Raw genomic sequence first — 26393 nt, 5'->3', positions numbered from 1 at the left:
AAGACGACAACATGCAGGAGTTCCTTGTATTTGCTTTGACCATGGCATATGTCTCGACATCGACTTATCAAGATCAACCTGAAATTGATAATAATTCCAATATTGGCAACATCCACGGGCATAATGCTTTGCCCTGTCAATTTCCCTATCAAGTCAGACTTTTGATGAAGAAAGACCAAGAACGAGCTTACTGCGGAGGCTCCTTGATTGATCACCGTTGGTTCCTGACTGCCGGCAGCTGCACAGTCGAGTAAGTGAAAAGTTTTTAATGTAATGATTCTTAAAATTTAATTCCTATTTTTTCTAGTGCCGATAATGTCACCGTTCAGTTGGGTAGTCAGAACTCAAGCCCATATGCGACGCACATAGTCAACAAGAAAGACATCATCGCATTCAAGGACTTTAACGATTCTATACTTTTTGCTGATATCTCACTAATTCGCATTCCATATGTTGAATACAACAAAAACATTCAACCCGTTAAACTACCCAAGATCCAACCACACTTTCGAACCTACGCTGATTCTGAGGTTGTCATTACAGGCTGGGAAAATACCTTTAATGCTTCAAGCCCAGATGGCGAAATATTCCATTATGCTATATTAAAAATCATAAACAACACAGATTGCAGGGCAGTATATGGAGAAATAATTTCCTCTGCCCTAATCTGTGCTTCTACCTCCTCGGATATATCCCCATGGATAGGCGACTCCAGCTCTAGCTCGTGTGCTTTGGGGGTGGTGATCTTGCTTGCACAAATCGATCCTATTTTGCGCTGCGCAGAGACTAGAATTGAGCGTGCTGCGACAAAATATAAGCTAGAACACTAACCGGAAGAGAAATAAAAATATTTTCTTCTACAGAGAAAGAGAGAGAGAGAGAGAGAGAGAGAGAGAGAAAGAGAGAGCGAGAATCAGGCCATAATCTTATCACCGGTGTTGCGTGATAAGGATCCCCACCCACCCTACGATCACTGAGTGATACCTTATGAGCCTTAGGACTGTGGAGCCTACGGCATGGTTCGGCTAAACAAAAAAGAGATTATTTCATATTTAAATTGATGTAATTAAAGAAAAAAATATAAAAAGAGATAATACACTATAAAATACGAATAAAAAGTAATTATGACAATGAGTAATACTTTATATAATAGTTATATTCTAAATCTATTTATTTTTAAATTGTATTCGAGCGTTTTAAATGGTCGTGCTATATTTGTTTTGTTTAATAGTTTCAATTTTTAATTGTATAATTTGTTTCTCGATTTCATTAAATTTTGTTTTTTAATCAACAACTTTTCATTTTTGATTAGTTTAATCTTTGAGCAACTTTTATTATTAACTTTTTCGTTTTTTTTTTAACCGAAAACAAATTATAAATTAATTCCTACAAATATTTAATTCATATTCATTTCACTTTCTTTCTAATTTTTGATACTGATTAATTTCCATTGCTTTTAACAAACAAAAATTTCTTTTAAAAAATGTATCCGCAAAACTTATTTTTTTAACATTCGCAAACTATTTATACCCGCTACCCATAGGGTACAAGGGTATTATAACTTTGTGCCGGCAGGAAATGTATGTACAAGGTAGAAGGAGGCATCTCCGACCTTATAAAGTATATATATTCTTGATCAGCGTCAACAGCCGAGACGATATAGCCATGTCCGTCTGTCCGTCTGTGTGTCTGTGTGTCTGTGTGTCTGTCCGTCCGTCCGTATGAAACACTGGATCTCAGAGACTATAAGAGATAGAGCTATACATTTTTTTCGACAGCATTTGTTATGTTTGCACGCAGATCAAGTTTGTTTCAAATTTTTGCCACTCCCACTTCCCCCCCGCAAATCAAAAAAATCGAATAACACGCGTAATTTTAGAGCTAGAGCTGCGAGTTTTGGTATATACAATAATTACTATAGTAGTTAAGATTCCTGAAAATTCCTAAAAAATCAGATAAAAATTGTGGAAGTTATTAAAGAAATACTTTTGTATGGGCAAATACGCCTACTTACTAGGGGTCTGAGTTGCTTTGGCCGACAATCTGGTACATTGTGCCGTCTATGGTATATTTTGAATGGTGTACTATATCGATATACCAAAAATACCATTTGGTATATTTTTAGTATTTTTAAGCATTTTCGGTATATTTTGAAAATGATACCGCAATATTTTGCCTTTATTAAAAATGGGTAGCGGATATCTCACAGTCGAGCACACTCGACTTTCTTACTTGTTTTTTTTGTTTTTGTGTTGCACTCTTGTTTTAATATTCACAATTTCATTTTGCATCGCACTTTTACTAATTGTGTTATTTATTTTATTTTATTATTTTTTTTTTGTTTGTTAACCTATCAGTGCTGCGTTTACTTAATGTTTACGATCGTATGTGTAACTTGTTTTTATACGTGTTAACGCTTCGCTTTTGATTTGATTTATTCTTATCTAAATTCTTACTTTGTTGCAATTTGTTCTTAATTTATTTGTAGACAATAGCACCCTCTTTCAACTTAATTTCTTTGAACTAGGTTTAACTTTAACTTTAACTTTTAACTTTGTTGTGAACTTTTAAATTTTAAATTATTTGTGTACAATAGTAATGCACTTTCGTTTTCATTTCCATGTAGTATTTGAATTTTAACTTTCTTTCAACATTTTTACATTTTCTTTATGTGCGATAGCGCTACACTTTTTATCTCGGTTGTTTAATTATATTCAATAGACTTTGCTGCACTTGCGTATTAGATTGCTCAGTTTATACAATTAGGTTTAAATCATCTTCAGCACAGCACTTAAGAACAAAAACACACTCAGGAAGGGCCACCCGCTGATCGAAGACAGAAATCCTTGCGATCCTACGAAGAGGTTGCCATGCTGCTAATGGTTAGAGTTGGCGCCTAAGGGCGCTCCGTTGGACAGGCGGTAGCCTGTAGAGACGCTCCGCTGGCCAAAATGGGCCTGTTGAGGTGCTCCGCTGGCCGAAAGGGCCTGCAAGGGTGCTCCGCTGGCCGCAAGAGACTGATGCCTTCGACGAAGCAAAATGGCTGTCTGTTTCGACAGGCGCTCCAATAAGCCAAGAAGCAAGGTCTCACAAAAAGGAATAAAACAATCCTGCAAAACCAACTATTATAAAAACTGAAGCCTATACCGACTTAATAAAACTTTTCTTTTACCAGGGCTCGATGCCTTAAAATTTAAAATTGGCTTAAATTTTGCACCAGAAAAATAATAAAACCCGAACCGGCTAATGTTAAGTTGGCCGCGCTGAAGCTGGTGCAGCAGTCGCAAACGTCAAAGCTGAGCTTTCAAATGAAACCGATGCACAACTTCAAAGTCAGCTTAACAGTAGCTTTATTGTACTAGTGTAAGCTCGGCTTAACTGCAGATTTAACGTACAACTTTAAGTTCAGCTTAACAGCAGTTTAAGCTAATTCGACAGACTAAATAAGCCTATTTTTTGGAAGCACAATAGAGGCTAACTAAGACCTCATTTCGAGTTAGAAGAAGGGCATACTTTCAGGCCCTGGATAAAACAAAACTTAATCTGGCTTAAGTCTAACATACTTTTAGGGACTACCTACAACAAAATCAATCTCGATTTAAACCTAGCAAACTTTAAGGCCGAATTCAATGCCTGTTGCTTTAGGCGCCGTTAGACACTTAACGCGTCTTTCAAATTTAGGCCTTTTGATATTTCTTAAATTTCAATTATTTAAATTTCTTAAAAATTATCTTTACGTCACAACAACAGAATGATCGCTATTGCCATATCCGCATCTCTCTGTTCTATTTGAAAACGCATATTTCTACAACTATGTATTAGATAGAGATATCGAACTTTAGCGATAATATAAATGTTCAAAACAGAACTTTTGCTCATCTTCGACTTTGCATTGAAATATTTGAAAATGTGTTGAGAGTAAATGTAAAAACCGCTTATATTAGTTAAATCTAATATTTTCCCTATAATAAAATGTGAAGAAAACATACTTTTATAGACTTTGAATTTTTTGGCAGCGGTTGCAGTTTCTGGAGAATTACCCATATGTTTATTATTAGAGGTATTATGTAATTTTATATTTATTTATACACATTTTTGTCGATTATGTGGGTTTGCCAATGTATGTTTAGCTGATATTGCTAAAATTAACATTCCAGCGATAAGTCATCCCTACCTACGACATGATATAAAAGGCGTTGGTAAAATTAGTTACTCTCATAGTCCTCAAAACGGTTGAACATGAAAGTGCTCGTTGTATTTGGTTTGGCCTTGGTCTACGTCTCGGCATCGGTTCATCAAGATAAACCCGAGATTTATCATCATAATGAGCTACAGGATATTTCCAATGTTGAAATCATCAACGGACATAACGCTTCGCCCCGTCAGTTTCCCTATCAAGTCAAACTATCTATCAAGGAAGGCAAAAAATATTTCCAATGCAGTGGTTCGTTGATTAGCCACAATTGGGTCCTGACTGCCGCCCAATGCACGAGCGGGTAAATGAAAAAAGTTTTCAAAAAATTACTGTAACTTCATAATATTAATTTTTTCAAGTGCCGATTCTGTCGAAGTGTTCTTGGGAGGCATTGAAAGTTCTGATTTCCTGGTGAAATTCTTAATCAAATCAAAATACATAATCGTCCACAAAGATTGGGATGATTATTATAAATTAAACGACATCTCACTTATCAGAATTCCATACATGGAATACTCAGAATACATTAAACCTGTCGAGCTACCGAAAATTCAACCACGCTATAAGACTTACGCTGGTTCTGAGGCTATCGTTACCGGCTGGGGAACAACATCGAAAGATTCTACCACATTTTCCAAAATACTTCAGTACGGTACAGTAAAGATAATTAACAACAAAAGATGCAGTGATACTTTTGCCACCATTAAGTCTTTCGAAATCTGCACTTCCGACTCGAAAATATCTTTTTGCGACGGCGACGGTGGTAGCCCATTGGTGATATCGAACAGTAGTGTTCAGGTCGGAATAGCGTCCTTCCTACCGGACAATTGCGCTAGCCCCAATGGCTTCACCCGCGTAACTAGATTCCTCAAATGGATTAAGCGCCATACCGGTCTGCCTTTGTAATCTGATAACAAATCAAAATGTTCAAATTAGTATATTTTAAATTTTAATAAAAAAATCTGGGTAATGCTCGATTCCAAGATTAGAATTCGAATTAAAGCGGATATACTTATTCCAAAAAACTAATATTATACTAGCTAACTTAAATTAAACTATGTTAGTAAATAACAAGAAAATAAATACATAAATAAATAAATAATTAATAGTTATTAAAGTATTATTCAATATTAACCGAAATAAAAATAATTTTCTTCATGTTTAAATATATTATGAGTGTTACGATTTACGATGTATAAGGCGTTAACAGCTCAAATTTGAACTTGCAGCTGATAAGCGAAGCTTTTCCCCCCGAGCTGATTTTTTCAGCAAAAGCTAAAACTGAAAAAAAAGCCATGTGAGTCACATAAATTAGTATGTTTTGTTAAAATTGCAGTACAAATACACAAATTGGATTCAATTTTTACTCTTATTGTATTCAGAGGACGACAACATGCAGGAGTTCCTTGTATTTGCTTTGACCATGGCATATGTCTCGACATCGACTTATCAAGATCAACCTGAAATTGATAATAGTTCCAATATTGGCAACATCCACGAGCATAATGCTTTGCCCTGTCAATTTCCCTATCAAGTCAGACTTTTGATGCAGAAAGACCAAGAACGTGCTTACTGCGGCGGCTCTTTGATTGATCGCCGTTGGGTCTTGACAGCCGGCAGCTGCACAGTCGAGTAAGTGGAAAAGTTTTGAATGAAATGATTCATAAAATTCCTACTTTTTTTTAGTGCTGATAATGTCACCGTTCAGTTGGATAGTCAGAACTCAAGCCCATAAATATTAAGTCTTCACAGGTGAATTTAATATTCAAACAATTATTACAATAGGGAACTGGAATTGTTTTACAACTTCAACGTGACACTTTCAGTGCTAATAGCATTGTAGATAAATGTATTATCAATTGGTTTGTATTGTTTGGTAATGATCTTGATAACCTCCTGGGCCGCACAACCACCTGCAAAAGCGAAAACAAAAATATAAATTGTGGAAAGCCATAAGCAATCTAAGCACATTTACCAATGAAAGCAGAGACCGCATGCAGCTCGGCGCCACCATAGCGACAAATCTCATGGAGCACATCATCGCTGAGGTTCACATGCAAGCCCAGATCATTGAGCATTTTGCTGGCAATGCTCTTGAGACGTCCGATGTCCTGTTCGACGGCACATTCGCCGGGAATGCTGCCGCACTCGCTGAGGAAACGCTCATAGGCGCGCAGGGCAAAGTTGTAGGCGGTTAAAGTGCCCTGTAGTTCATTGTCCTCCACTGTAGATATCAAAAATAAAAGCGATGATTATATATACATACTTATACTTATTGATAAGTAATATGGTATTAACGCAAAACTGATAAATTCAAATTTTCGACCGTGTTAAAAGATTTATAAAAATTTAACGGACAATTAAAGGATGCTTAATAAAGACAACAACCAGTTATACCGCTCAACCATATTTCAACAATAGATACAGCTAGGAAGACAATATAATAACAGATTTCTCCTACTCCTTTCAAAACTCCTACTCAAATTCAAAATAAATTAAAATTTGTCAGAAACTCTACTATAGCGAGTATTTCAACTAATGCTTACCGATGACAACAACCAGCTGTGATTTCAAAACATATTTGAAACAAACTCGTTGAATACAATCATTATTTCATACATACCTAAGGGCAGCAGGCGACAGCTCTTCTCGTACTCATCGGCAATGCGTGTGCCTCGGAGGATAGCCAAACCCGACGCTTCGCGGCACAGCAAACGCACAGTGCGTTCATCTATGCTGTCTGCTGGCAGAGACAGCTGCTTGAGATAGTCCTGGCATTTGTGATAGACCTGATCTGCATCCTGCAAAGCTTGTTGCCGATAGATATGCTGCAGGGCAATGTAAGAGTCTGTGTTGGCTGTCATATCAGGCAGCACGCCTGCCAGTGGCAGCAGCCCCTTGTTCTCCTCCACCACAAAATGCTTCAATGCCTTGGCCATAATCCAGAAAACGTCACTCTGGATAATCATAAAATATTGTTAAGAACACTTTTGCTTCTGCTACTCTACCTTTTTATGCAGCTGCTCGCAGGCATCATCCTCGAATATGGCCTTGAGCGAACTGGGCACCACACCAGCGCCAAATGCTGTGTTTACTGCCTTGATTGCCTCCTCATAGTTCTCCTCATCCGATTTCATCTCCTCTCTGATTGCTTCACGTAGCTTTGTCTTCTCTTTGTAATTGGTGGGCGCCTGTCGTCCGTCGCCTTGCTGTTTCTGCCAAACCTTCAAATATTTGTAGAGCACCAACAGCCATGGCACTTTATTGGTCACTTCTGTGGCTTCCAAATGATCGTGCAACGCTTCAAATGGTTGCTCCAAGCGCAAATCGTATTGACGATTGTCTGGGTGCGCTTCGACCACACAATGCTCCTTCAATTGCAGGCGAATGGTGCCCAGCATACCCAGGGAACGGCAATAGACAAAGGGCACATTGGATTCCCACAAACGATTCGCCAGCAGCAGCAATGATTGCTCATTTAGATTGGAGGCAATTACCAAATTGAAACTATCAAAGAAATTGGGACGATTCGCCAGAATGTAGTCCACACTCTCGTCCACATAATCGCCATCCACATCGGGATTGAGTTCCTGTAGCAATTGCTTGCAGGCCAAAGCTTTGGATTGCCCCAAATGGCTACTGTCTAAGAAGAAACTATACGCAAGCTTTTAATAATTAACAGTGAACTAAATTGGACTTTATTTTTTCCTTACTTGTTGCCTAAGTCTTCCTCCTTTACGGTGCTGCCATCGGCTATGGTGAAGCCACCAATTCCAGGCAACACGAGTCCTTTGGCCACCTCACAGCCCACAGCCGTCACATTAACCAAACAAATTGTGGCCGCCTCCAGCAATGTTTGTCCGTGTTCGCCCCATAGTCTGTATTGCAAGTTCTTGGCATTAATTGCATTTGACACTTATATATGTGCTGATAGTTACCTGATTTGTCTATCATATTTTTTGCTTTTATCGGATAATTCCGGTGATTTGGGTGGAGCGGGCGAAGACATTTTACAAAGTGCCGGTTGCCAAATAAAAAATTGCAATAGTAAAACAAGTGTTGCAAAAAGCTACACACTGTTTTATCGATAAGTTTTTTTTATCGCACAAAAAAGAACGAATTCAAAAGAGGTATAATATTCAAAACATTATTTATTAAATAATACGTTTTACATTTCACATTATTCACATCGGTTTTTGTTTAGCTTCTGTATTGTAAAATTTATTTCGTTAAATTTGCGGATCTTCTTAATCAACTACATACAAGAAATCAGTCTTTACAAACAAATTGTATTAACTTATAGAGTTGTCTAACATAACGGCAAAAATAATACCAAGTTCTGAGCAAAACCATAATTGTTGTTGGAGGTTACTAACGATTAATTTCTTTCTTTAACTATTGTACATAAATGATGCTAAAATTATTTTTTGTTTTTGTTAGTACATTCAACTTGGTAGATTAATTGTATATTAATACCGCATCTCTAGCAGCCGTGTTGCTCGTTTTTCAACACTAGTTCGCCACATATGTTTTACAAATTACGCTTTGGTACATCATTCGCGTTGTAATTTCACAACGACATTGCATTTGTTGGGCTACATTTTTGTCGTGCTTGGAAATAAAATAGCATTTAAATTAAATACATATTAAAATTATCACCGAGAGAATGCCGGCCAGGAGAAGTACTGCAGGAACGTCAAGAGGCAGCGCAAGCGGTGAGACAAGTCCACAGTCAGAGGATCCCGCATACAAGTTGAAAAGAAAGAAGAATAATGAGGTAAGTGAGCAGAAGCAACAAATAACAACAGACCCAAAATAGCATCTGGCTGTAATTTCTATATATATTTTTAATTTTATAGGCGGTGCAGCGCACGCGTGAGAAGACACGACAATCGGCTGTGGAGCGTAAGAAGCGCATAGAAAAGCTAAAGGAAGAGAACATCAAACTGACGCAAAGCATCAAATTGGAAAAGAATCATATTAATGTACTGCGTAAAATGATCATAAACGGTCGCAAGAACGAGGAACAGGATCGCCTTATAGACGAGATCTTGAATAACCCCGAATACGCTGACGACAATAGAAGGAACGACGACGACCCCGTTTCGGATATAAAATGACGAACGAACAATTAATACTTATTTACTTAATATTATTCACATATTTTTAAGCATATTTATGTATATACGATACTAACCATCGTAGACATCGAGCTTTTCCATGTGCAATGAGAAAACCTCATCCATTTTGTTTATCCTCCAAGTTGTAATGCAGAAATGTAATTAAAAGTTCTTATCTGTTTGCCTCCAGCCGCTTCAGTCTTGTTTTCTTTGTTATTGTTGTTGCTTTGCTTTGCTTTGGTCACTCACTTCCGCCTTCTGGCAGCAGGGCATTGATTTATTGCACTTTTCATGTAAGTATGTGTATGTCTGCATGTGCGAGTGTATTGGTAAACGTTCAAATTTAGTCTGCACTATCTTTTTTGTGCTAAATTACTGCCGGGCGTGTATTATTTTTATTTATAGTTAACTATTTTTATGTGCTCTTAAAACGAGCAAATTTTCAACTGACAATTTCTGTTCGTTAACCATGTAATTAGCACCCCCGGTGCGTTTTGCCAGCAATTTAATAAAACTGTTGTTGCTGCCTGAATTTGAATGGAGGAAACGTCACATGCCCGAATGAAAGCACAGCAAACTCTATTTTCAATTTAATTGACGTCGAGTGTGTGCTTACAACAATTTGTCTGATTCACGTATGTGGCATTTGACCATGTCATTTAGCTTTTTTCTCGTATTTCCATTTATATTTTCACGTAACTTATTGTTGTATGTTTGTTGTTGTTGTTGCTTTATTTATTTATTATTGTTGTTAGAGATGAGGAAAACATCGATAACAAAATCGATTGATCAATGTTTAAAGAAATCGATTTTGCATTTGCAAACAGCGGTGCTTCCGAAAAAATTTGATATAAATTTATATTTCAGTTTGTTCTTTATTTGATAATTTATTATTATCCAGAAACAATCCACTTTACTACGAGCTGCTCAGATTTATTTTCGAAATATGCAAAATACTGATAACATAAAGGAAAAATTGGCAACAGCAGATTGAAGCGAAGTACCTTAAAAAGTATTTCAAAAGTACTCCAGTATTTTAATCCAAAATAAATATATTACACTAACCACATCATTGTCATTTTCCCATGGCCAGTTAACAGAGTTTAACACCATGCGTTTGTTGTTAACGCAGACTTTACAGAGCTAAGACATCGATTTTTTGCTATCCCTTTCGATCAATGCTGCTATGAACTTTCAATCGATAAGCAGTTTCTACTCTACATGTAACGGCAGCCATTTCAAATTTTATGTGTTTCAAATTTTAAATGTTTATTTTATTTGTAGCGTGTTATAAAAATTAAAATATAAATAATAAGTAATTATGCTGCTGCCTTCACAGAACTACGTACCCAAATTGCAAAGCAACTCGAACATCTATTTGCTGAAACGCCGCATTGCCGAAGATGGCACAAAAACGCAAACAAAACTCTTCCAGGCCTTCCGCAATGATATCCAAGACCACAAGCAGCCAGTCGAAGCCAGTCAAGAGTGCCGAAGACATATCCAGATCTACTAGTGATCAATCTCACAAAAAACATGGAATTCGCAGCTTCTTCAAGATTTTACCTTTCCTGCCGCGATTCAAGCGGAAAACAAAGACCAATCAGCGGAAAGTGTCTCAAATAAGTCGTATTAAAATACGTTCAAGTTCATCCTTAACCAATCATGATAAACGCAAGCTGATACGACTCTACCAAAGCCAAGAGAACCTCTATAATCCCAATCATCCCGATTATGGCGATTCCAATTGTGAGGATTCAAGCTACGCAAAAATTTCCAGCTTCTTTCCGAGCAAAACATGCCAAGAGATCCAGAGCTACATTCATGAGCTGCGTCTGCTCTTCGAACGCGAATATATCGTTATTGAGAATGGCTATCGAAGATTTGGCGAACTATTGAAGCCATCCATCAAATATTACAATGAATTTCTATTCTTGGTGCCTTTTCTACGCTTTAGTTGGGACAGTGCAGCTTATTTACCGCCAAAGGAAACCTGCACAGACGACTTCATCTCGTACAATAGTTGCACCTCTGATGGCACTGATCGCATTATGTCCAGCGGCGATGACTTGATTGGAGAGCATCTTAATCGCTCGTCAGCTGGTAAATGTTTTTTCTTCGGCAAGAAGAAGCAGACCAAGAAGAATGCCAAGAGCGAGGACGATTTAGTGCCGAAAGAGAAGCCTCCTGCTGTCTTGGATGCCAAGCAAACATTGCCTGAGAAGCCAGATCCAGAAACTGCCTCATCGCCGCAGAAGCGATTATCAAGGCATAGTGAGGAGATGGCAAAAAATGGCAAGACCGTGGAAGAGCATCACGATACGCCAAGGAAGTCAATAACCGAGCATCACGATGCGCCAAGGAAGTCAATAACCGATCATCACGATGCGCCAAGAAAGTCAATAACCGATCATCACGATGCGCCAAGGAAGTCAATAACCGATCATCACGATGCGCCAAGGAAGTCAATAACCGATCATCACGATGCGCCAAGAAAGTCGCTAACCGAAGAGCAACATGCGGCACAGAAGTCCAAATCCGATCACAAAGATGCGTCACATAAGCAATTCTCTTTTGGCAAAAAAACGCCAGCTCAGCAGAAAGGTTCAACAGAATTGTCAGAGCAGGGCAGCCTTGAAGCCAGGCGAGATTCCTCCAATAAGCGACTATCCTGGAAATCAGATCTATCAAGCGGCAAATCTCAAGAACCTCTAGACACAAGGAAATCTGTGCAATCAACTAGATCATCTCAAGCCTCAACTTCAGTTCATCGCGGCAGCGTAGATCGTGCCCCATATCAGGTCAACTCGTACTATTCCGATAGTCAGAGTGCAAAAACAAGCCTGCTGCAGCAACAGCAGCGAAGACCATCACAGCAATCGCAACCAACCTATCCGGGCAATCAAGAGCAACTGAATATGTTGTGTGAGATGATTAAAATAGAGCTGAGTGCATCGCCGGATTTCATCTACTACGATGCCAAGTGGCGCATCATTGAAATACTGCGTGAGGTGCAAAAACGCAACATGATTCACAGCAAAACCGATCCAACTGCATGCAAAAGCCTAGAGTCTTCGTCAGCTGGTCGAAGAGAATCGCAGGCGCAGAAACAGCATTGCAGTTGTTTAGCGACAACCAATTGTCTCATCAACCGGGAGGCGACTCCTATACAACGCATCCCCTGTCCAGCGAATGCCACACGTTGTCCCTACTGCTGCAAGCACTGAGAGCGCCTTCCATTTCTTACGTTATCAGTTGGATCAGCTGATCGACGTCCCTGACCAAGTTTTGTGGGAGAGCGATAAGCGAAAGTTAAAGCGACATTTGTGCTTATCTTTTGGACAGTTTCTCAACAACTGCAAGCGAAGATGGAAGCGTTGCTCAACAGCTCCAAGTTGCTGCAGCATTGGCCCACTATAGCGCTAGGAGTGCTTCTGGCGTTGACCATCACATACCTAAGACAAAGAAGACGAGTGATTAAAAAGGAATTGGAAGGCGAAGAAGATATTGCAGGTAAAAACACTAATCAGTCTACTATTGTTGTGTATTAATAACGTTGTCCACTTCAGTTAACTTTCCTCAGTCAACTGCCGATGATGACTTGCAGCCCGCTTTGGAGGAGAAGCCGCATATTCTCTTTGTGCCGGGCCAGAGTCTTAATCCCAATGGCGCCAGACGCTTCTACGAGCTCATGCGTGGACGTCGTAGCGTACGTGCCTTCAATCCACACAAGCAGCCATCGCAGGAGGTCATTGAAGATTGCATACGTGCGGCGGGCACAGCACCAAGTGGCGCCCACACCGAACCCTGGACGTTTTGTGTGATCGTAGATTCGGAAATCAAGCAGACGGTGCGGCAGATAGTGGAGCAGGAGGAGTATATTAACTACAGCCAACGCATGCATGCACAGTGGGTGACGGATCTGCGACCACTGCAAACAACGTCCACAAAGCCGTATCTTAGTGATGCTCCATATCTCATTCTGATCTTTAAGCAGACGCACGGATTGACGGCGGATGGGCGTAAGAAACTGCACTATTATAATGAGATATCCACTTCGATAGCAGCTGGTATGCTGCTCTGCGCCTTGCAAGCAGCTGGGCTCTGTTCGCTGGTCACCACGCCCTTAAATTGTGGACCCGCCCTGCGGCGTTTGCTCGATCGCCCGGCAAACGAGAAACTTTTAATTTTGCTAGCAGTTGGTTATGCAGCCGAAGACTGCAAGGTACCAGACTTGGAACGCAAGTGTTTTGAAGACATCATGGTGAAATATTAATTACATTTCGATGCGCTCACTTTAAATCTCAGTTAATTTAATTAAATTCAGCTCCATAGCCCAGCTACAAAAAGAAAAGTATTTGAATTAATAGTGGTGGCTCGTCGATATCGACTATTGTGACTGCTGACAAAACAGCTGTAACTGTCAGTCACGATCAATGTTTAATTTGAGGTTCTAGATATACATAGATATAATTGTCAGTCACGATCAATTCTTAATTTGTGGACCTACATGCAGATGTTATTTCTATTTTTTTTCTGCAATGTATTATTATATAAAAATTAAATTAATTCAGTTTGATTCGATTGTTCACAAAATAAGGGTTTACCTATCGATATTCCCTCAATAGGCATGAGTGACCAAAGAAATGGAAATGTAAGATTTTGGTATTCAAAGTAGAAGTTCCATTCTTAGTCAATTCTTTTTCGACTTTGAATTTTAACTATTAAAATGCATCGATTTTAAATTTAAGTAATGAATAATATAGTGGTTTGCTTGTAAAAATCATACAAAAGGCTATTTCAAAACAGCGATAGTATAAATGGTATATTTTCGACGCAAATTAATACATTTTCAGATGGAAGATGCGGTAACGTTTGCAGCGAGTCATTTTATAAATAACTTCAATGTGTTCGGTGGCGCCGTCGGGGAATTTAGCAAAATAACTAGAGAACCGAGTGAATAAATAAATAAATGTTACTAAATTGTTGAAAGTTATGTGCACTTGCAATCGTTTAAACAAAATGCGGGCTTGCAGATACATTTCGAATAATCATAAACGTGTGCGTTACTGTCGATGCAACAGCAGCAGCAAATAAGTGGGAAAGAATGAGAGTGCAAAGCAGATGGCAAAGAGCGTCGCGCCGCATTGGTGTTGGTTTGTGTGTGTGCTCAAGTGCGTGTGTGTGCATATAAAGTAGAAAGCGGCGGTAAAAACTTGTAAAAACCACACACATATTATACATAGATATATTTATATATATACATATGTCTACAACAAATACTATAAGGTTTTTATTTCCGACGAGATCGATTTTATCGTCAATTGGAATTTAAAATAAGTCGCACTTATTGCACTCCAGAGAATCTGCAAGTCAAAACAAAACAAACGTGAAACGTAGCCGAAAAACGCCTGCGAGTGTGCGTGTGAGAGTGTGAGTAAGAAAGAGGCAAATCAAAAAATATAGTGCATACGAAGAGCAAGCGCAAAACGTAATCGATGAAATTCGTGATAATTCACAAAATTTGTATTAACAAATGGTTGAATAATATTTAAGCCAGGGCTTTAAAAAAATACAATATATACATATGTTTAAATGATATCTTTAAACACAAAACCCTTCATTATCGAAACGTTTTATACTTAAAACGAATACAAACATAATAATTGGGCTAAATTATTATTGCCGACACTTTTGCGCCTTTTGTATTGTCGCCTTGAGAGGTGAGTTGTAATGTTTGTTGTTGTAGTTCATGCAAAGTTTTTTAGTCGGTGCTTGTGTCTAAACTGTACTAGAGATGGGAGCGTGACGTGTTCGTGCTTACGTGTAAATAAAAAAGCATAGAATGTGCTTGAATATTAATAAATAATCAATTTGAAAATATACAGATATAAGAATAAAGTGTTGAAAGTTATTGAAATACATAGATGTATTGCACCCGTGTAATTATCGTAATCGATTTATCGTTTTGCACATAAGTTCATAAGCATTCCTATTGTTAAATGAATACAGTGAAGTGAGTTTGTAATCATCGCATACACGCGCTCATCTCTAGACCAAACTGTACCATATTGTCAGTTGACTGACGGGGGAGAGAGAGCGAGAAAGAGAGCGTAAAACTATTCGTCCCTTTGCTTTTTGCTCTCTTTACAGCTCTCTTTCGCTCCATCAGCTCAATATGATGTTGTTAATCAGCTGCAGCCAACCTAAACAGTTATAATATATCAATTAACAGCCACTCTTATTGACTACGTAAGGCATAATACGTAGTAGTAACAGTAAACAAAATTGCTGCAGACAAACATGAGTCGTCTACAGAAGCAACAGCCACAACAACAACTCCAGCGCAATCAGTGCGAAATCGTTAGTAGCAGCAGCAATAAAAACACGAAAAGCAGACGTAAACCTCCGCTGCCAGCAGCGCCGCCTCCGCGAGAGGATATTGAAAAAATGATGGAACACATCAATGGACACGCGACAACAAATGGTAATGGAAGTGGGAAAACGTCGACAAAGCGTCGGCGGCAAAGCGACGATGAATCGCAACAACGACAACAACAACAGCAGCAGCACTTGACCAATGGCATCAGCAGCAGCAACAACAGCAAGCATGTCAAGTTGACGGAAGCATCGTCGACTGCCATCTCGAGTTCCCCCAGCTCAGCGTCAAGCTCATCGACTGGGCAACAACAACAACAACGTCACAACAATAACAGCAAAACTGTTAACTACAATAATAACAACAATAACAGCAAAAAGACCAACAACAATGTGCGCCCATATCACAATAACATCAACAAGAAGAAGCCAAGCTCTAATACAAATCCAGAAACAACAACAACAACAACAGGCACAACTGTGGAATACAGTTACCGTAATAACATATCCACCATACCAACACCCCCCTCGCCAGCCTCGCCAGCGTCACCGACAAATGAACCAATCGCATCGCCGGAAGTCGTTTGCATTTCGGATGCGGACAGCGAGGAGGAGAACGATGAATGTGCCGAATATTATGACCAAGAATCGGAGGAGGACAGCGACTTGGAGATCCATGAGTCAACAGCACCTGCCCCCGCCCCCGCTACAGTCACCGCCTCAGCTGCGAGCAGCAGCAGCAGCACTTTAAGGCATCCCAATAATAAAACCAACAACAATGCAGCGGCCGCAGCAGCCGCGGCAGCAGCAGCGGCGGCGGCAGCAGAGGCAGCAGCAGCTGCCAACAACACATCACCATCCACATACACTTTTCCCACAAGCAACACCAATCCACTGGATCTCGAAAACGAGGCGCATCAGCGGGATTTAGAGAACGTGACGGACTTGCGTTCCTATGGTGAGTAGAAGAAATTCCAATTCATTAGCATTCAAAACGAACAGTGCTGTCTTTTTAAATATTTTGCGGATAGATCTGTATAGTTAGTTTTAGAATTATCCTAAAATTTACTCTTTTATTGGCCCCATTCAGTTATTTGTTTATTTGTCTCGTGTTTTAAGTTTTAATAATGGTGTAATAGTTGAATTTCACAAAGACTTTACTATATTATTTTTGAAGATAATTTAAACATTTTATAGAGCAACTTTCCATATGTGATTTTCTTTTAAATTCAACTATTTGTTTATTTCATTTTCAAAAGCAATCAGAACTCGTATTTAACTCAGATAAGCAACTTTAGTGTAGCTTAATTCGATTTGTTATATTATATTTGTCTTATTGTCTTATGTAAAATTTTTATGTTCCTTGGAAATGTTATTCTTTCTGGGAAGTGTTATTCTTTCTAAGAATAATGTTCGTGCTTGAAACTGATAAGCGGCCGGTGACGTTGTCGTCTGACCTAGGCTAGAAAGTTGAGATGGTTGCGAGCGGTGGTCAATGCAATGACCTCGTCCACGTCCTCTCTCGCACTCCTTTCAAAAGTGGGGCATATGCATTCAACCTTGACATACTTAGCGTATTGCTATTTGGCTGGCTGTTTGTGCGTTGTTCGCCTGCTGCAATTCACCCCAAAAATAAACTCAACTCACCTTAACTCACCACACAACGACAATCGGACATGACGTTTCGTTGGCTGTGTCTATGCATGCCTTTGGTGTCTGGTGTTGTAATATTTGTGACTGAGTGTATGAATGTGTGTGTTGTACATGTGTATATAGGCAATTGATTTACTTGAACTTGGCACTGCAATTTACCCAGCAACAAATGCATACATAGAATATGATAAATACGTTAGCTTTTATGCCTAATTGACAATTTGTTATTTACCTTTTGAGCATAAGTGGAAACATGACGCGAAGATAACAAAACAAACCGACATTCTCTCCACTAAACTTCCCTTTTCGCAAATGCATTTTCTGTTATCATGCGTTTGCCAGATCTTCCCTTCCACAGCATGAGAGTGAGAGAACGCTCTCATTCTCTCTCTGTAACGGCTCTGTGCGTTTGTGTGCGTGCGCCAGACATTAAGACAGCTGTTGGGCCCATTCTGTGGTGTGTACAGCATCGCACTCCCAATTTGACGATCACATCTAACTTACGTTAAACATTTTGAATATGCTAACAGATCATTAACATAGATCTGCTTATCACTAAAGGAATGTTGCGTGTGTTCATTTAGCATAACTCGTAAACCAATGATGATAAAACAAGCCTAATGAATTTCACTTTGCAGCTGTTTATCATATTTTAGGATTATATCAAAATAAAAAACACATTTTGTGGTTAAACACAATTTAGGAGGCAACTAAAAAAATACACTTGTCGCTCAAGGTCATAATTTGCTTGCCCGCTTGTTGTATGCTTTTGCAGTTTAAAAATAAAATGTACTAACAATTATAAAATACAAATACATACATATGTATGAATATCATTTTATTTTGTGAAATGTGCAATTTTTGATGGCCATTTTGATAGCAATTAAAAACGGAAAAAATAAAACAAGTTTTCATACATAAAGTATCGTGTTGATCTCGTTGCAGTTTTATTATTGTTTAGCATTGCAATTATTTTGGTTTAGTTCTGTGTTGTGAACTAGCTATTTTCTGCCCCAGCCTTTCCCTATACCGTGTAGTCGTAATAAACAATGATAAGAATTCTAGTGCATTTCTTTATCAGCGCGCTTATAATAGAGCATATACATAAGCAGCTCGATTCGATTTAAGGTTTTCTTGTTCCTACTACTCTTACTGCTTGTTGGATCAATAAATTTGTTCGCCATTCAAAAGAATTATTTTTTGTTTTGTGTTTTTTTAATATTTATACCGCCTACGTCACCTAAGAAGGAAAGAGCTTACTACACAGGGTTCAATGCACCCTTTAAAAAACTCAAAATGAATTCGCTAAAGTAAATTTACGTCGCGTGTTTAGCAACTTGAATTTCCGAAATGAAGTATATATATTTATTATATACATATAATATGTAACTGGTTTAATGCAACAATTAGCAAGCAAGGTGATTTCATTAACCTGCTGTTGTCTTATGTCAATGCACCGAGAATAAACAATCTAACATTTAAATTCTGTTGTAGAAATTACATCTATTCACAGTTTGATTATTACTCCACGTTCCTTTCGTAATGACAGATGTACATTTTATATGTATTTGTGTGTACATCACTAATCGTGTTTCTGCTGAAATGAGTGTTTCGAATGAAATTCGACGAAGCCAAAAAGGCCACAGGTTCAAGGACAAATGTCCAGCAATGGCATTCAACTCACTGTCGCTCTATCTCTTTCACTTGTTGGTGCTCTCTACTCTAAGGCCGACGCAGACTGTCAAATACTACTGTACTTATTCGTCAAATACCCTACTTTTTGTGTGCCTAGGAGTAAAGAAATAAACGTATTAATCACTCGGGAATTTTATGGTAAATATACAGAGGCTTGATTGGTCGCAATGTATTTCATATTTTTCAATAGCGATATTATTCTACTCGTATATGTAATGTCGTCTGAAAATTGCCAAAAATTCTAGACAGGGCCAATGAACCGATAAGCCTGTGTAGCAGGCAGGAGGAGAGAGCAGAGCTGGTTAACAGGCCTGATTTGATTGGCTGCTGCGCAGTGTATTGCTCTTCTTGCACATACACATACACTTTGCGCTCTCAGTGGGTCAGCCACCTGCTGCAATGGCGCCCGATACTGATTATTGTTGTTGTTCTTCATTTGCAGAATGTATGCAAAAGTGTGTATGTATGCAGAATTGTGTGTGAGTATGTTAATAACAGAGCGTAATCGTTGCTTGTAAAAGAGTCGCACGTGCTGCGTCGCTACTTAATTGTGATAATGCTAATCACATGTGTCAAACAAGTACAAAACAAGCAATCGAATAGTTTCACGCTCTTCATAGCTTCTGCTCTCTTTTTCAGTCTCTATAGTACTTGACATGTGTGTGAGAAAATGTTGTGTATTGATTTTAGATGATGCTTTCACAGTGTGTTTTTGTTACTAGTTATTGCCTCTTATTTTCAATTATGCTATGTGCATATGCTAATCAATTCCATTGCATTCTATTTTTATCTTTTGTATTTCAGTCAAACTGTACAGCGATGAGCAAGTGAGCTTGAATGATTTTAAAATAATTCGCGTGCTTGGCACGGGCGGTAAGTATTTATTACCAATAAAAATACAATATATATATACTAATTAATATCTTTCCATTTTTATACTTAGCTTATGGACGCGTGTTTTTGGTACGAAAGCTGACCAGGCACGATGCTGGCAAACTGTATGCGATGAAAGTGCTCAATAAGATCACCGTAGTGCAAAAGCGCAAAACGGCTGAGCATACAAAAACGGAGCGTGTGGTAAGTGAAATAAGAAGAATGAATGTAAAGAGTACAAGAAATACCCACACATTCATATGTATGTATGTTTATACATATCAACGTAAGCAGACCCTTTCAATGACGGGTAAAAACGTGTGCTAATCACACGATCGAAAAGCGAAGCTAATTGAAATGAAACCTTCGTCTGATGCACGTACACTAAAAGCAGAAGAAAAAGCAGACACTAAAAAAGAGAGAGAGGGAGAGCCAAAAGCAAATGTAGCCAAAAAAAAATTTAGTGAGAATCCAAACGTGCTCGTGACACACATACAAGTGTATGTGTGTAAGCTCGCTCAACTTGTTGCACCGGCAAAAAGCTAACGGGATGCCAACAAGAGAAAGAACCGAAGAGAGCGAGAGAGCTAGTTGAGAGCTAGCTGATCTACTACAACTACATGCATGTATAGATGGATGTATTTGTGTGTATGTATGCATTCAATCACGACCGGTTCAGAGGTAGGCGGCATTGAAAATAGAAAAGCTAATGCAAAACTTGGTTAAATAACTGCAAACAGGTGTAGCAGGAGTGAGAGTGTTGGTCATACAGCCAGATAACACACATGCATACACACAAGGGCATCGTTTGGCCGAATAATGTTAAATGCTTTAACAGAGAGTGCGTTCATTGTATCAATGTAACTATCTCGCTCTTACGCACTTGTAATACACTTACAATGTATTTCAAGGTACATAACGATGACTATGACGACTGTGCTACTAACCCAGATTGTTGTAGCACAAAATACAAAGAGCGGGGGAAGTGGATGCCGGCTCTGTTGAACGCACATACATTTATACATTCTATATGAATTTCCTGCTTACGCTTTTAACTGTCGGTTTTGTCAAAATATAAAATGTGAAAGTTAAACGCCAAAAAAGCACAACAGAGATGCTTACCAATTGTCTATGCTCCAAAATACAAAGAGAAAGAAGTGTAAATAAGTTCAATATGAAAATAAATGGCGCGCACAGAAATCTTTTTACTTTCATGCACAAGATCAATATTTCGCTATGCATGACAATAAACAATAAATTGTTGTTTGCAAAGGCATACAAAAATTACATTTCATGAGTGTATATTGCGTTGTTCAGTAGTCATGTATGTACATAAGAAGACATGCAAATTTGAAAAATCCATCATTTATATTTATTAAGCATCGCAGGGGAAATACATGCATACATACATATGGGGCAATATGCAGTGCTAGGGTATTTTATTGTGCTGGAGGGATGTGGCTAAAACAGCTGTTTTGTACAGTTATCTATACAATCGGCAAGGCCTAGCAACAACAAAAAAATCCCCCAAACAATAACATCGAGCGAACGTTGCCGCAAAAAAATAATAAGTAAATAAACAAGATGGCCGCTAAAGCCGAACGCCAGCAGCAAAACAGACAAACAAAAGATTATCGATTAACGCGCCGCTTGTACAGTAATCGATATAAAACAATTAGAAAAATGTACATATTTCTAAATAATTAATCGAACGAATAATTAAATGATTTGTATGCCATTTTTAGGTTTTGGAGGCTGTGCAGCGTAGTCCGTTCCTGGTCGGCTTGCATTACGCATTTCAGTCATCGTCAAAGCTGTATTTAGTGCTGGGTAAGATATACAAAAGATTTGATTCGCTGCATTTTCGATAACTTTACTAATCTCGTTGTATTTCGCAGACTACGCCAGTGGTGGAGAGCTTTTTATGCATATTTATCATGCGGAATATTTCGAGGAAGCTCGCGTTCGCGTCTACATAGCCGAAGTAGTTTTGGCACTGGAGCAGTTGCATCAGCTGGGCATTATCTATCGCGACATTAAGCTGGAGAACATTCTGCTCGATGCCGACGGTCACATTGTGCTCTCCGACTTCGGTCTGTCCAAGATACTCACGGCGGAGTACGACTATCGTGCGCACAGCTTTTGTGGCACCTTGGAGTACATGGCGCCGGAGATTATACGCACTGGGCCGCCAGGACACGACAGTGCCGTCGACTGGTGGTCGGTGGGAGTACTGACGTTTGAGCTACTCACCGGTGCCTCACCATTTGCCACCTCGGATGGGCAAAGTCAACAATCGGAGATCTCCAGACGCATACAAAAGGAGCAGCCGCTGATCCCATCATCATTCAGTCCTCAGGCACGCGACTTTGTCATCAAGATGCTCGAGAAGAATCCCAAGCGTCGGCTGGGTGGCAATCATCGTGATGCTAGCGAAATTAAGGATCATCCATTCTTTAACGGCATCAATTGGCAGGAGTTGCGCAGCAAACGTCGAAAGGCTCCGTACAAACCAACCCTTACTGCCGAGGACGATGTGCAAAACTTCAGCAGCGAATTCACAGATCAGACGCCTGAGGATCCCGAGTGTGATGCGCCCCCTGCACGCATCCAATTGTTCCGTGGTTACACTTATGTGGCGCCCGAGCATTTGGAGCAAATGCGTCGCGACAATCATTGTCAGATCGAGTACTGCAATCCGGATCTGCAGGTGAGTTATGACGACGTAACTATCAAACAGCATATTTAATTCTTGCATTCATCTTGCAGAATATTCCTTGTCGACCCGATGATTTCACGCTTGGTTCTCGCCATACGCGTGGTGCCAATGGCACATGTTATTTTGTGATTGACGTGGAGATTGTGTTTATGGCCAAGGTGATACCGCTGTCCAAGTTCCGCATCTCCGAGGTGGATGCGCTCACCTCGTGTGCGTTGGACAAGCACGGTCATGAGCGCATAGTCAACTATCATGGCGCGTTCCGGGACAAGTGCGAGGTGTGGATCATTACAGAGTGCTTGTGTGGCGAGGAGTTGGCCGTCTATTTGCAAACCAAGAAGCTCGATGAGGACGTGTGCCGCGAGATCTTTGTGCAACTGGTCGAAGCGATACAGTATGTGCACTCCAAGCATTTCATTCACGGAGACCTCAAGCCCGAGAATATCATGTTTGTAAGTCGCGATTGCATGGATGTTAGGCTGGTCGACTTTGGCAATGCGTGGTGAGTTTTCATTTAATTCCATATTACGGGGATATAGGGGGGAGATTACTTTGATCGATCAGTATCAGTATAACGTTTTGTTCTTCGCCTTTGCAGCTACAACAGCAAGTTCCAGAGCTGGCGCGACAAGCCGCGCTACACTTTGGACTATGCGCCACCAGAGCTGCTCAAGGATCCCAATGTGGTCACCTATTCGCCAGCCGTGGACATTTATGGCCTGGGTGCCACGCTCTACATGATGCTGGTGGGTCATGCGCCATATCGCATGTATCGCGGCGACAATGATCACAATCCCGAGGCACATCACAAGCTGCGCAAGCGCATGGAGAAGGAGACCTTCAATCAGACCTCGCATCGTTGGCTCAACGCGAGTCCGCAGTTCAAGCAATTGGTCAGCTGGTGCCTGCAGAAGGATCCAGCGAATCGGCCGCAGTTGAGCGACATACTCGACAGCGAGTGGATGCAACAACAGCAGCCGGCCAGCGATCCCGATGTGGACATTGTGCCACTGCCCGAGCAAGTGGTTGTCGATCTCAGCGAGGACACCATGGAGCAGCCCGCAATCGAGATGCCAGCCAAGTTAGTCACCGCGACAGACGAACAACAACTGCCACATCACCACGAGGATGATGATTTGATTGTGCAGGAGGTGTTTGATCCCGACTTTGCGGAACTCACCGATTTCCTGGGCTTCGATGAGAATGCGCCACCATTGCGACTGCCTGACGAGTACTACGTAGAACTGCCGCCGCCACCTCAGCCGCAGTTTGAAGGCGAGGCATTTGTCGCCGAGCCGCCAACGCAAATGTTGCCACCAGCAGCTGTGCCGCCGCTGCGTATTGACGGGGAGCAACGTCCACGGACGCGACAACAACGTCGCACCGAACTGCGGCAAACGGCGGGCACGCCGCCAGAGCCAGAGGATACCAAGGCCGGGCTGTATCTGCTGATGCAACAGCTGCCACCGACGGTGGAGGCGGACCTGCAGCAGCATCGACAACCGAGGAGAGCCAAGTCACCGCGGCCGCTGGATGATCTGCAGGGCTTCAAAAAGGTGAAGGGCAACCTGCGCAAGACGCGCGCCAGCTGGCGGCACTTTTGTCTGCTGCTCAATGGTGTGCAGCAGGTGCTGAAGCAGCGTTTCAAGAAGCAGCGACGTGTCTACTGTGTGCCCACCATCAAAACCGAACTCCTGGACGAGGCCTACGAGAAGCCACTGATATTTCCACGACCACGACCGCCGGCCAAGCGCAAAGCGAGGCAGCCGAAAGTGGCAAGGGCGCCAACACGTGTCCAGCCGGAAAGAGCGCGTGCGCTGCGACAGCGTTATGTATTTGACTGACGACTGCGTGGAAAGTTTGCGGCGGCGGCAGCAATCGTTGTGGATCTGCTGGACGTGAAGACCGAGGATGAGGACGAAGAGGAGGTTGTTGAGGATGTTTATGAAGATGAAGATGAGGATGAAGAGCAGGCGAAGCTTGACGCAGAGACAACGGAGGAGCAACGGCAATTGCAAGCGATGCTCGCGGCGGCGACAAGTGGACAGTGGACGAAGCTGTGCAGCTGACGACAGACCGATAGTGAAGTGACGAGGACAAGGACAAGGACGACGACAAGAACGAGAACGAGAACGAGGACCATGAGACGCCTACGACGCGGCCAATTGGCAACCATATAGGAGTATAGACACACACAAATCTGCATTGTATTGTATAGTTAGCAATTAAGGAGAGCAAATGTGAAAAGCGGAGAGAATGTGGGCGTAAAATGGATCAAGGCGCAGCACCAAAGATCCTGTTATCAATAGAGATTTAGCCGTTGTTATATTCTAAGGACATACAGTCTAAGTTGTATTTTGACTTTTGAAATATTAACACCCACCCTACACACACACACACACACAGTCACACAAAAGTAAAGAAATCCCCACACAAACCTACATTTCCCTCATAAACGCGACACGCTCGTTGTTTTTTTTAGAACATTTTTTGTTTTCTTCTAATTTAATTTAGCGTATTTTTTTGTGTAAAAAGTTCAGGAAATAAAACACCAAACAAATACAATACGCAATGTTTGGCAAGTGCGAAATTTTAAAAATTTTTGAATCGCATAAAAATGCTTTTGCGGAGTTAGTATATAAATATATATATATAGACGATACGCATACACACACATATATAAAAATACATATAAAGTGAGAATAATAGAATAATAATAATAATAATATAGATAATACGCTTTAAGTTGTGCTCTACGTTAAGTTTACAAATTATTGTTAACCCACAAGAACTAAGAACAGAGGTAAAAAAAAAGTAATGCATATAAAGTGCAAGTAGCTCTTATATTTTCTATTCTTCAGATACAATACAATACACATAATTAATTAATTTTATTAATATTTCTCCTCATTGTTAACTTGCGTTTTATGCCGCTTATTTTGTTAGAAATATGAAATTTTTAGCGCCTCAAAAAGTAAATGTATGAATTGAATTGAAATAAAATTTTTAAAAATACAAATATTTACAATAATGAATGATTTACATTATTTTCTTTATGATTTCCCCACACACACACACACAAACACAGACATATCTTCTAATCTGTAGAGAGAAAGTGGAAAGAGCAAGAGGAGTCCCAACATTTAATATATTAAAGTTGCCTTTTAACAAGTTGCCTTAGACAAAACGAAGAAAAACAAATACGAAAATGTTTAACCAAAACTCCAAATAAACAAAAACAGTAATAATAACAAAATCAAGTATATTAATTACTGTTTAAGTGGAAGCCAAAATACAAAATACTGGGTTAAATTAATTGTAATAATCAAAGAACCACACACACAGATAGTTTTTTACAAGTGAAGCAATAAACTCTTAAGCTTCCCCTCATATTATTGTAGAAATAAAGTAAGTTAAATCAATATATTTAAGTTATAAACAAAACTCACACGGACAACACACAAGGAAGGGGGAGTTTTGAGAATAACATAAAACAATCAAATGGAAAATATCTTTTGCTGCATACGATATATCATTGAAGCATATGTGTACGATAGAACGTTCTATCACGATCTATCATCAAGTATCAAAGCGCATTGTATATAGCGCCCAAAAACGATTTACGGGTTGCTTGCGAATTAACTTCGTTGGCGACATTGTTTTTAGATTGTAAAATAAATATAGCAAAGTGAATAAACAACACGATAATTTACTAGAGCATAAGTCACCAAAGTTTGTATATAAAGTTAAAATAAAATAC

At 39.9% G+C, this 26393-nt stretch overlaps 8 protein-coding genes across 9 annotated transcripts; 6 read left to right on the top strand and 2 right to left on the bottom strand.

Annotated features, from left to right (window-relative positions):
* Nucleotides 1–3: 3 nt before the first annotated feature.
* Nucleotides 4–830, top strand: LOC133840101 (collagenase-like). The gene is made up of 2 exons (XM_062271761.1): nt 4–250; nt 308–830. The coding sequence occupies exons 1-2, from the start codon at nt 12–14 to the stop codon at nt 828–830; spliced, it is 762 nt and encodes a 253-aa protein (XP_062127745.1). The 5' UTR covers nt 4–11.
* Nucleotides 831–4208: 3378 nt separating this feature from the next.
* LOC133844751 (collagenase-like) lies at nt 4209–5256 on the top strand. The gene is made up of 2 exons (XM_062278904.1): nt 4209–4496; nt 4555–5256. The coding sequence occupies exons 1-2, from the start codon at nt 4240–4242 to the stop codon at nt 5099–5101; spliced, it is 804 nt and encodes a 267-aa protein (XP_062134888.1). The 5' UTR covers nt 4209–4239; the 3' UTR covers nt 5102–5256.
* A 677-nt stretch (nt 5257–5933) lies between these two features.
* LOC133842796 (nedd8-activating enzyme E1 regulatory subunit) lies at nt 5934–8292 on the bottom strand. The gene is made up of 6 exons (XM_062276049.1): nt 8134–8292; nt 7909–8073; nt 7204–7849; nt 6819–7152; nt 6171–6419; nt 5934–6108 (listed from the first exon to the last, which is right to left on the bottom strand). Exons 1-6 carry the CDS (start codon nt 8202–8204, stop codon nt 5996–5998), a joined length of 1578 nt encoding a protein of 525 aa, XP_062132033.1. The 5' UTR covers nt 8205–8292; the 3' UTR covers nt 5934–5995.
* Nucleotides 8293–8328: 36 nt separating this feature from the next.
* LOC133842798 (uncharacterized) lies at nt 8329–9441 on the bottom strand. The gene is made up of 2 exons (XM_062276051.1): nt 9393–9441; nt 8329–8880 (listed from the first exon to the last, which is right to left on the bottom strand). The coding sequence occupies exons 1-2, from the start codon at nt 9439–9441 to the stop codon at nt 8831–8833; spliced, it is 99 nt and encodes a 32-aa protein (XP_062132035.1). The 3' UTR covers nt 8329–8830.
* Nucleotides 8842–9504, top strand: LOC133842797 (CCAAT/enhancer-binding protein gamma). The gene is made up of 2 exons (XM_062276050.1): nt 8842–8972; nt 9055–9504. The coding sequence occupies exons 1-2, from the start codon at nt 8862–8864 to the stop codon at nt 9313–9315; spliced, it is 372 nt and encodes a 123-aa protein (XP_062132034.1). The 5' UTR covers nt 8842–8861; the 3' UTR covers nt 9316–9504.
* Nucleotides 9505–10537: 1033 nt separating this feature from the next.
* On the top strand, nt 10538–12542 carry LOC133842794 (uncharacterized). The gene has a single exon (XM_062276047.1). The coding sequence runs from the start codon at nt 10719–10721 to the stop codon at nt 12540–12542; it is 1824 nt and encodes a 607-aa protein (XP_062132031.1). The 5' UTR covers nt 10538–10718.
* A 133-nt stretch (nt 12543–12675) lies between these two features.
* On the top strand, nt 12676–13669 carry LOC133842795 (iodotyrosine deiodinase). The gene is made up of 2 exons (XM_062276048.1): nt 12676–12828; nt 12885–13669. The coding sequence occupies exons 1-2, from the start codon at nt 12684–12686 to the stop codon at nt 13589–13591; spliced, it is 852 nt and encodes a 283-aa protein (XP_062132032.1). The 5' UTR covers nt 12676–12683; the 3' UTR covers nt 13592–13669.
* Nucleotides 13670–14212: 543 nt separating this feature from the next.
* Nucleotides 14213–25977, top strand: LOC133842790 (chromosomal serine/threonine-protein kinase JIL-1). Of its 2 annotated transcripts, none has more exons than XM_062276042.1 (8): nt 14213–15038; nt 15551–16651; nt 19846–19914; nt 19985–20118; nt 21660–21744; nt 21813–22624; nt 22684–23135; nt 23232–25977. In XM_062276042.1, the coding sequence occupies exons 2-8, from the start codon at nt 15619–15621 to the stop codon at nt 24475–24477; spliced, it is 3831 nt and encodes a 1276-aa protein (XP_062132026.1). In that variant the 5' UTR covers nt 14213–15038; nt 15551–15618; the 3' UTR covers nt 24478–25977. The 2 variants fall into 2 exon arrangements, with proteins under 2 accessions (XP_062132026.1, XP_062132024.1); XM_062276040.1 differs by having other exon boundaries at nt 15469–16651.
* Nucleotides 25978–26393: the final 416 nt, after the last annotated feature.

Source organism: Drosophila sulfurigaster, chromosome 3 (genome assembly GCF_023558435.1).
Source record: "Drosophila sulfurigaster albostrigata strain 15112-1811.04 chromosome 3, ASM2355843v2, whole genome shotgun sequence".
NCBI lineage: Eukaryota > Metazoa > Arthropoda > Insecta > Diptera > Drosophilidae > Drosophila > Drosophila sulfurigaster.
The sequence above is the reverse complement of the archived record's forward strand: the minus strand, read 5'-3'. Positions and strand labels throughout refer to the sequence as shown.

Bases quoted from the DNA above. Each gene is read 5' to 3' on its own strand.
- LOC133842794 (XM_062276047.1), top strand. From the start codon at position 10,719: ATGGCACAAAAACGCAAACAAAACTCTTCCAGGCCTTCCGCAATGATA.
- LOC133842798 (XM_062276051.1), bottom strand. From the start codon at position 9,441: ATGGATGAGGTTTTCTCATTGCACATGGAAAAGCTCGATGTCTACGAT. The intron at 8,881-9,392 runs GTTAGTATCGTA...ACGTTCCTGCAG, and splicing joins AAAGCTCGATGTCTACGATG to TACTTCTCCTGGCCGGCATT.
- LOC133842795 (XM_062276048.1), top strand. From the start codon at position 12,684: ATGGAAGCGTTGCTCAACAGCTCCAAGTTGCTGCAGCATTGGCCCACT. The intron at 12,829-12,884 runs GTAAAAACACTA...TGTCCACTTCAG, and splicing joins AGGCGAAGAAGATATTGCAG to TTAACTTTCCTCAGTCAACT.
- LOC133842790 (XM_062276042.1), top strand. From the start codon at position 15,619: ATGAGTCGTCTACAGAAGCAACAGCCACAACAACAACTCCAGCGCAAT. The intron at 21,745-21,812 runs GTAAGATATACA...TGTATTTCGCAG, and splicing joins AAAGCTGTATTTAGTGCTGG to ACTACGCCAGTGGTGGAGAG. The intron at 23,136-23,231 runs GTGAGTTTTCAT...TCGCCTTTGCAG, and splicing joins GTCGACTTTGGCAATGCGTG to CTACAACAGCAAGTTCCAGA.
- LOC133844751 (XM_062278904.1), top strand. From the start codon at position 4,240: ATGAAAGTGCTCGTTGTATTTGGTTTGGCCTTGGTCTACGTCTCGGCA. The intron at 4,497-4,554 runs GTAAATGAAAAA...AATTTTTTCAAG, and splicing joins GCCGCCCAATGCACGAGCGG to TGCCGATTCTGTCGAAGTGT.
- LOC133842797 (XM_062276050.1), top strand. From the start codon at position 8,862: ATGCCGGCCAGGAGAAGTACTGCAGGAACGTCAAGAGGCAGCGCAAGC. The intron at 8,973-9,054 runs GTAAGTGAGCAG...TTAATTTTATAG, and splicing joins AAAGAAAGAAGAATAATGAG to GCGGTGCAGCGCACGCGTGA.
- LOC133842796 (XM_062276049.1), bottom strand. From the start codon at position 8,204: ATGTCTTCGCCCGCTCCACCCAAATCACCGGAATTATCCGATAAAAGC. The intron at 7,153-7,203 runs GTAGAGTAGCAG...ATGATTATCCAG, and splicing joins GCGAGCAGCTGCATAAAAAG to AGTGACGTTTTCTGGATTAT. The intron at 6,420-6,818 runs GTATGTATGAAA...TGATATCTACAG, and splicing joins CTGTCGCCTGCTGCCCTTAG to TGGAGGACAATGAACTACAG.
- LOC133840101 (XM_062271761.1), top strand. From the start codon at position 12: ATGCAGGAGTTCCTTGTATTTGCTTTGACCATGGCATATGTCTCGACA. The intron at 251-307 runs GTAAGTGAAAAG...TATTTTTTCTAG, and splicing joins GCCGGCAGCTGCACAGTCGA to TGCCGATAATGTCACCGTTC.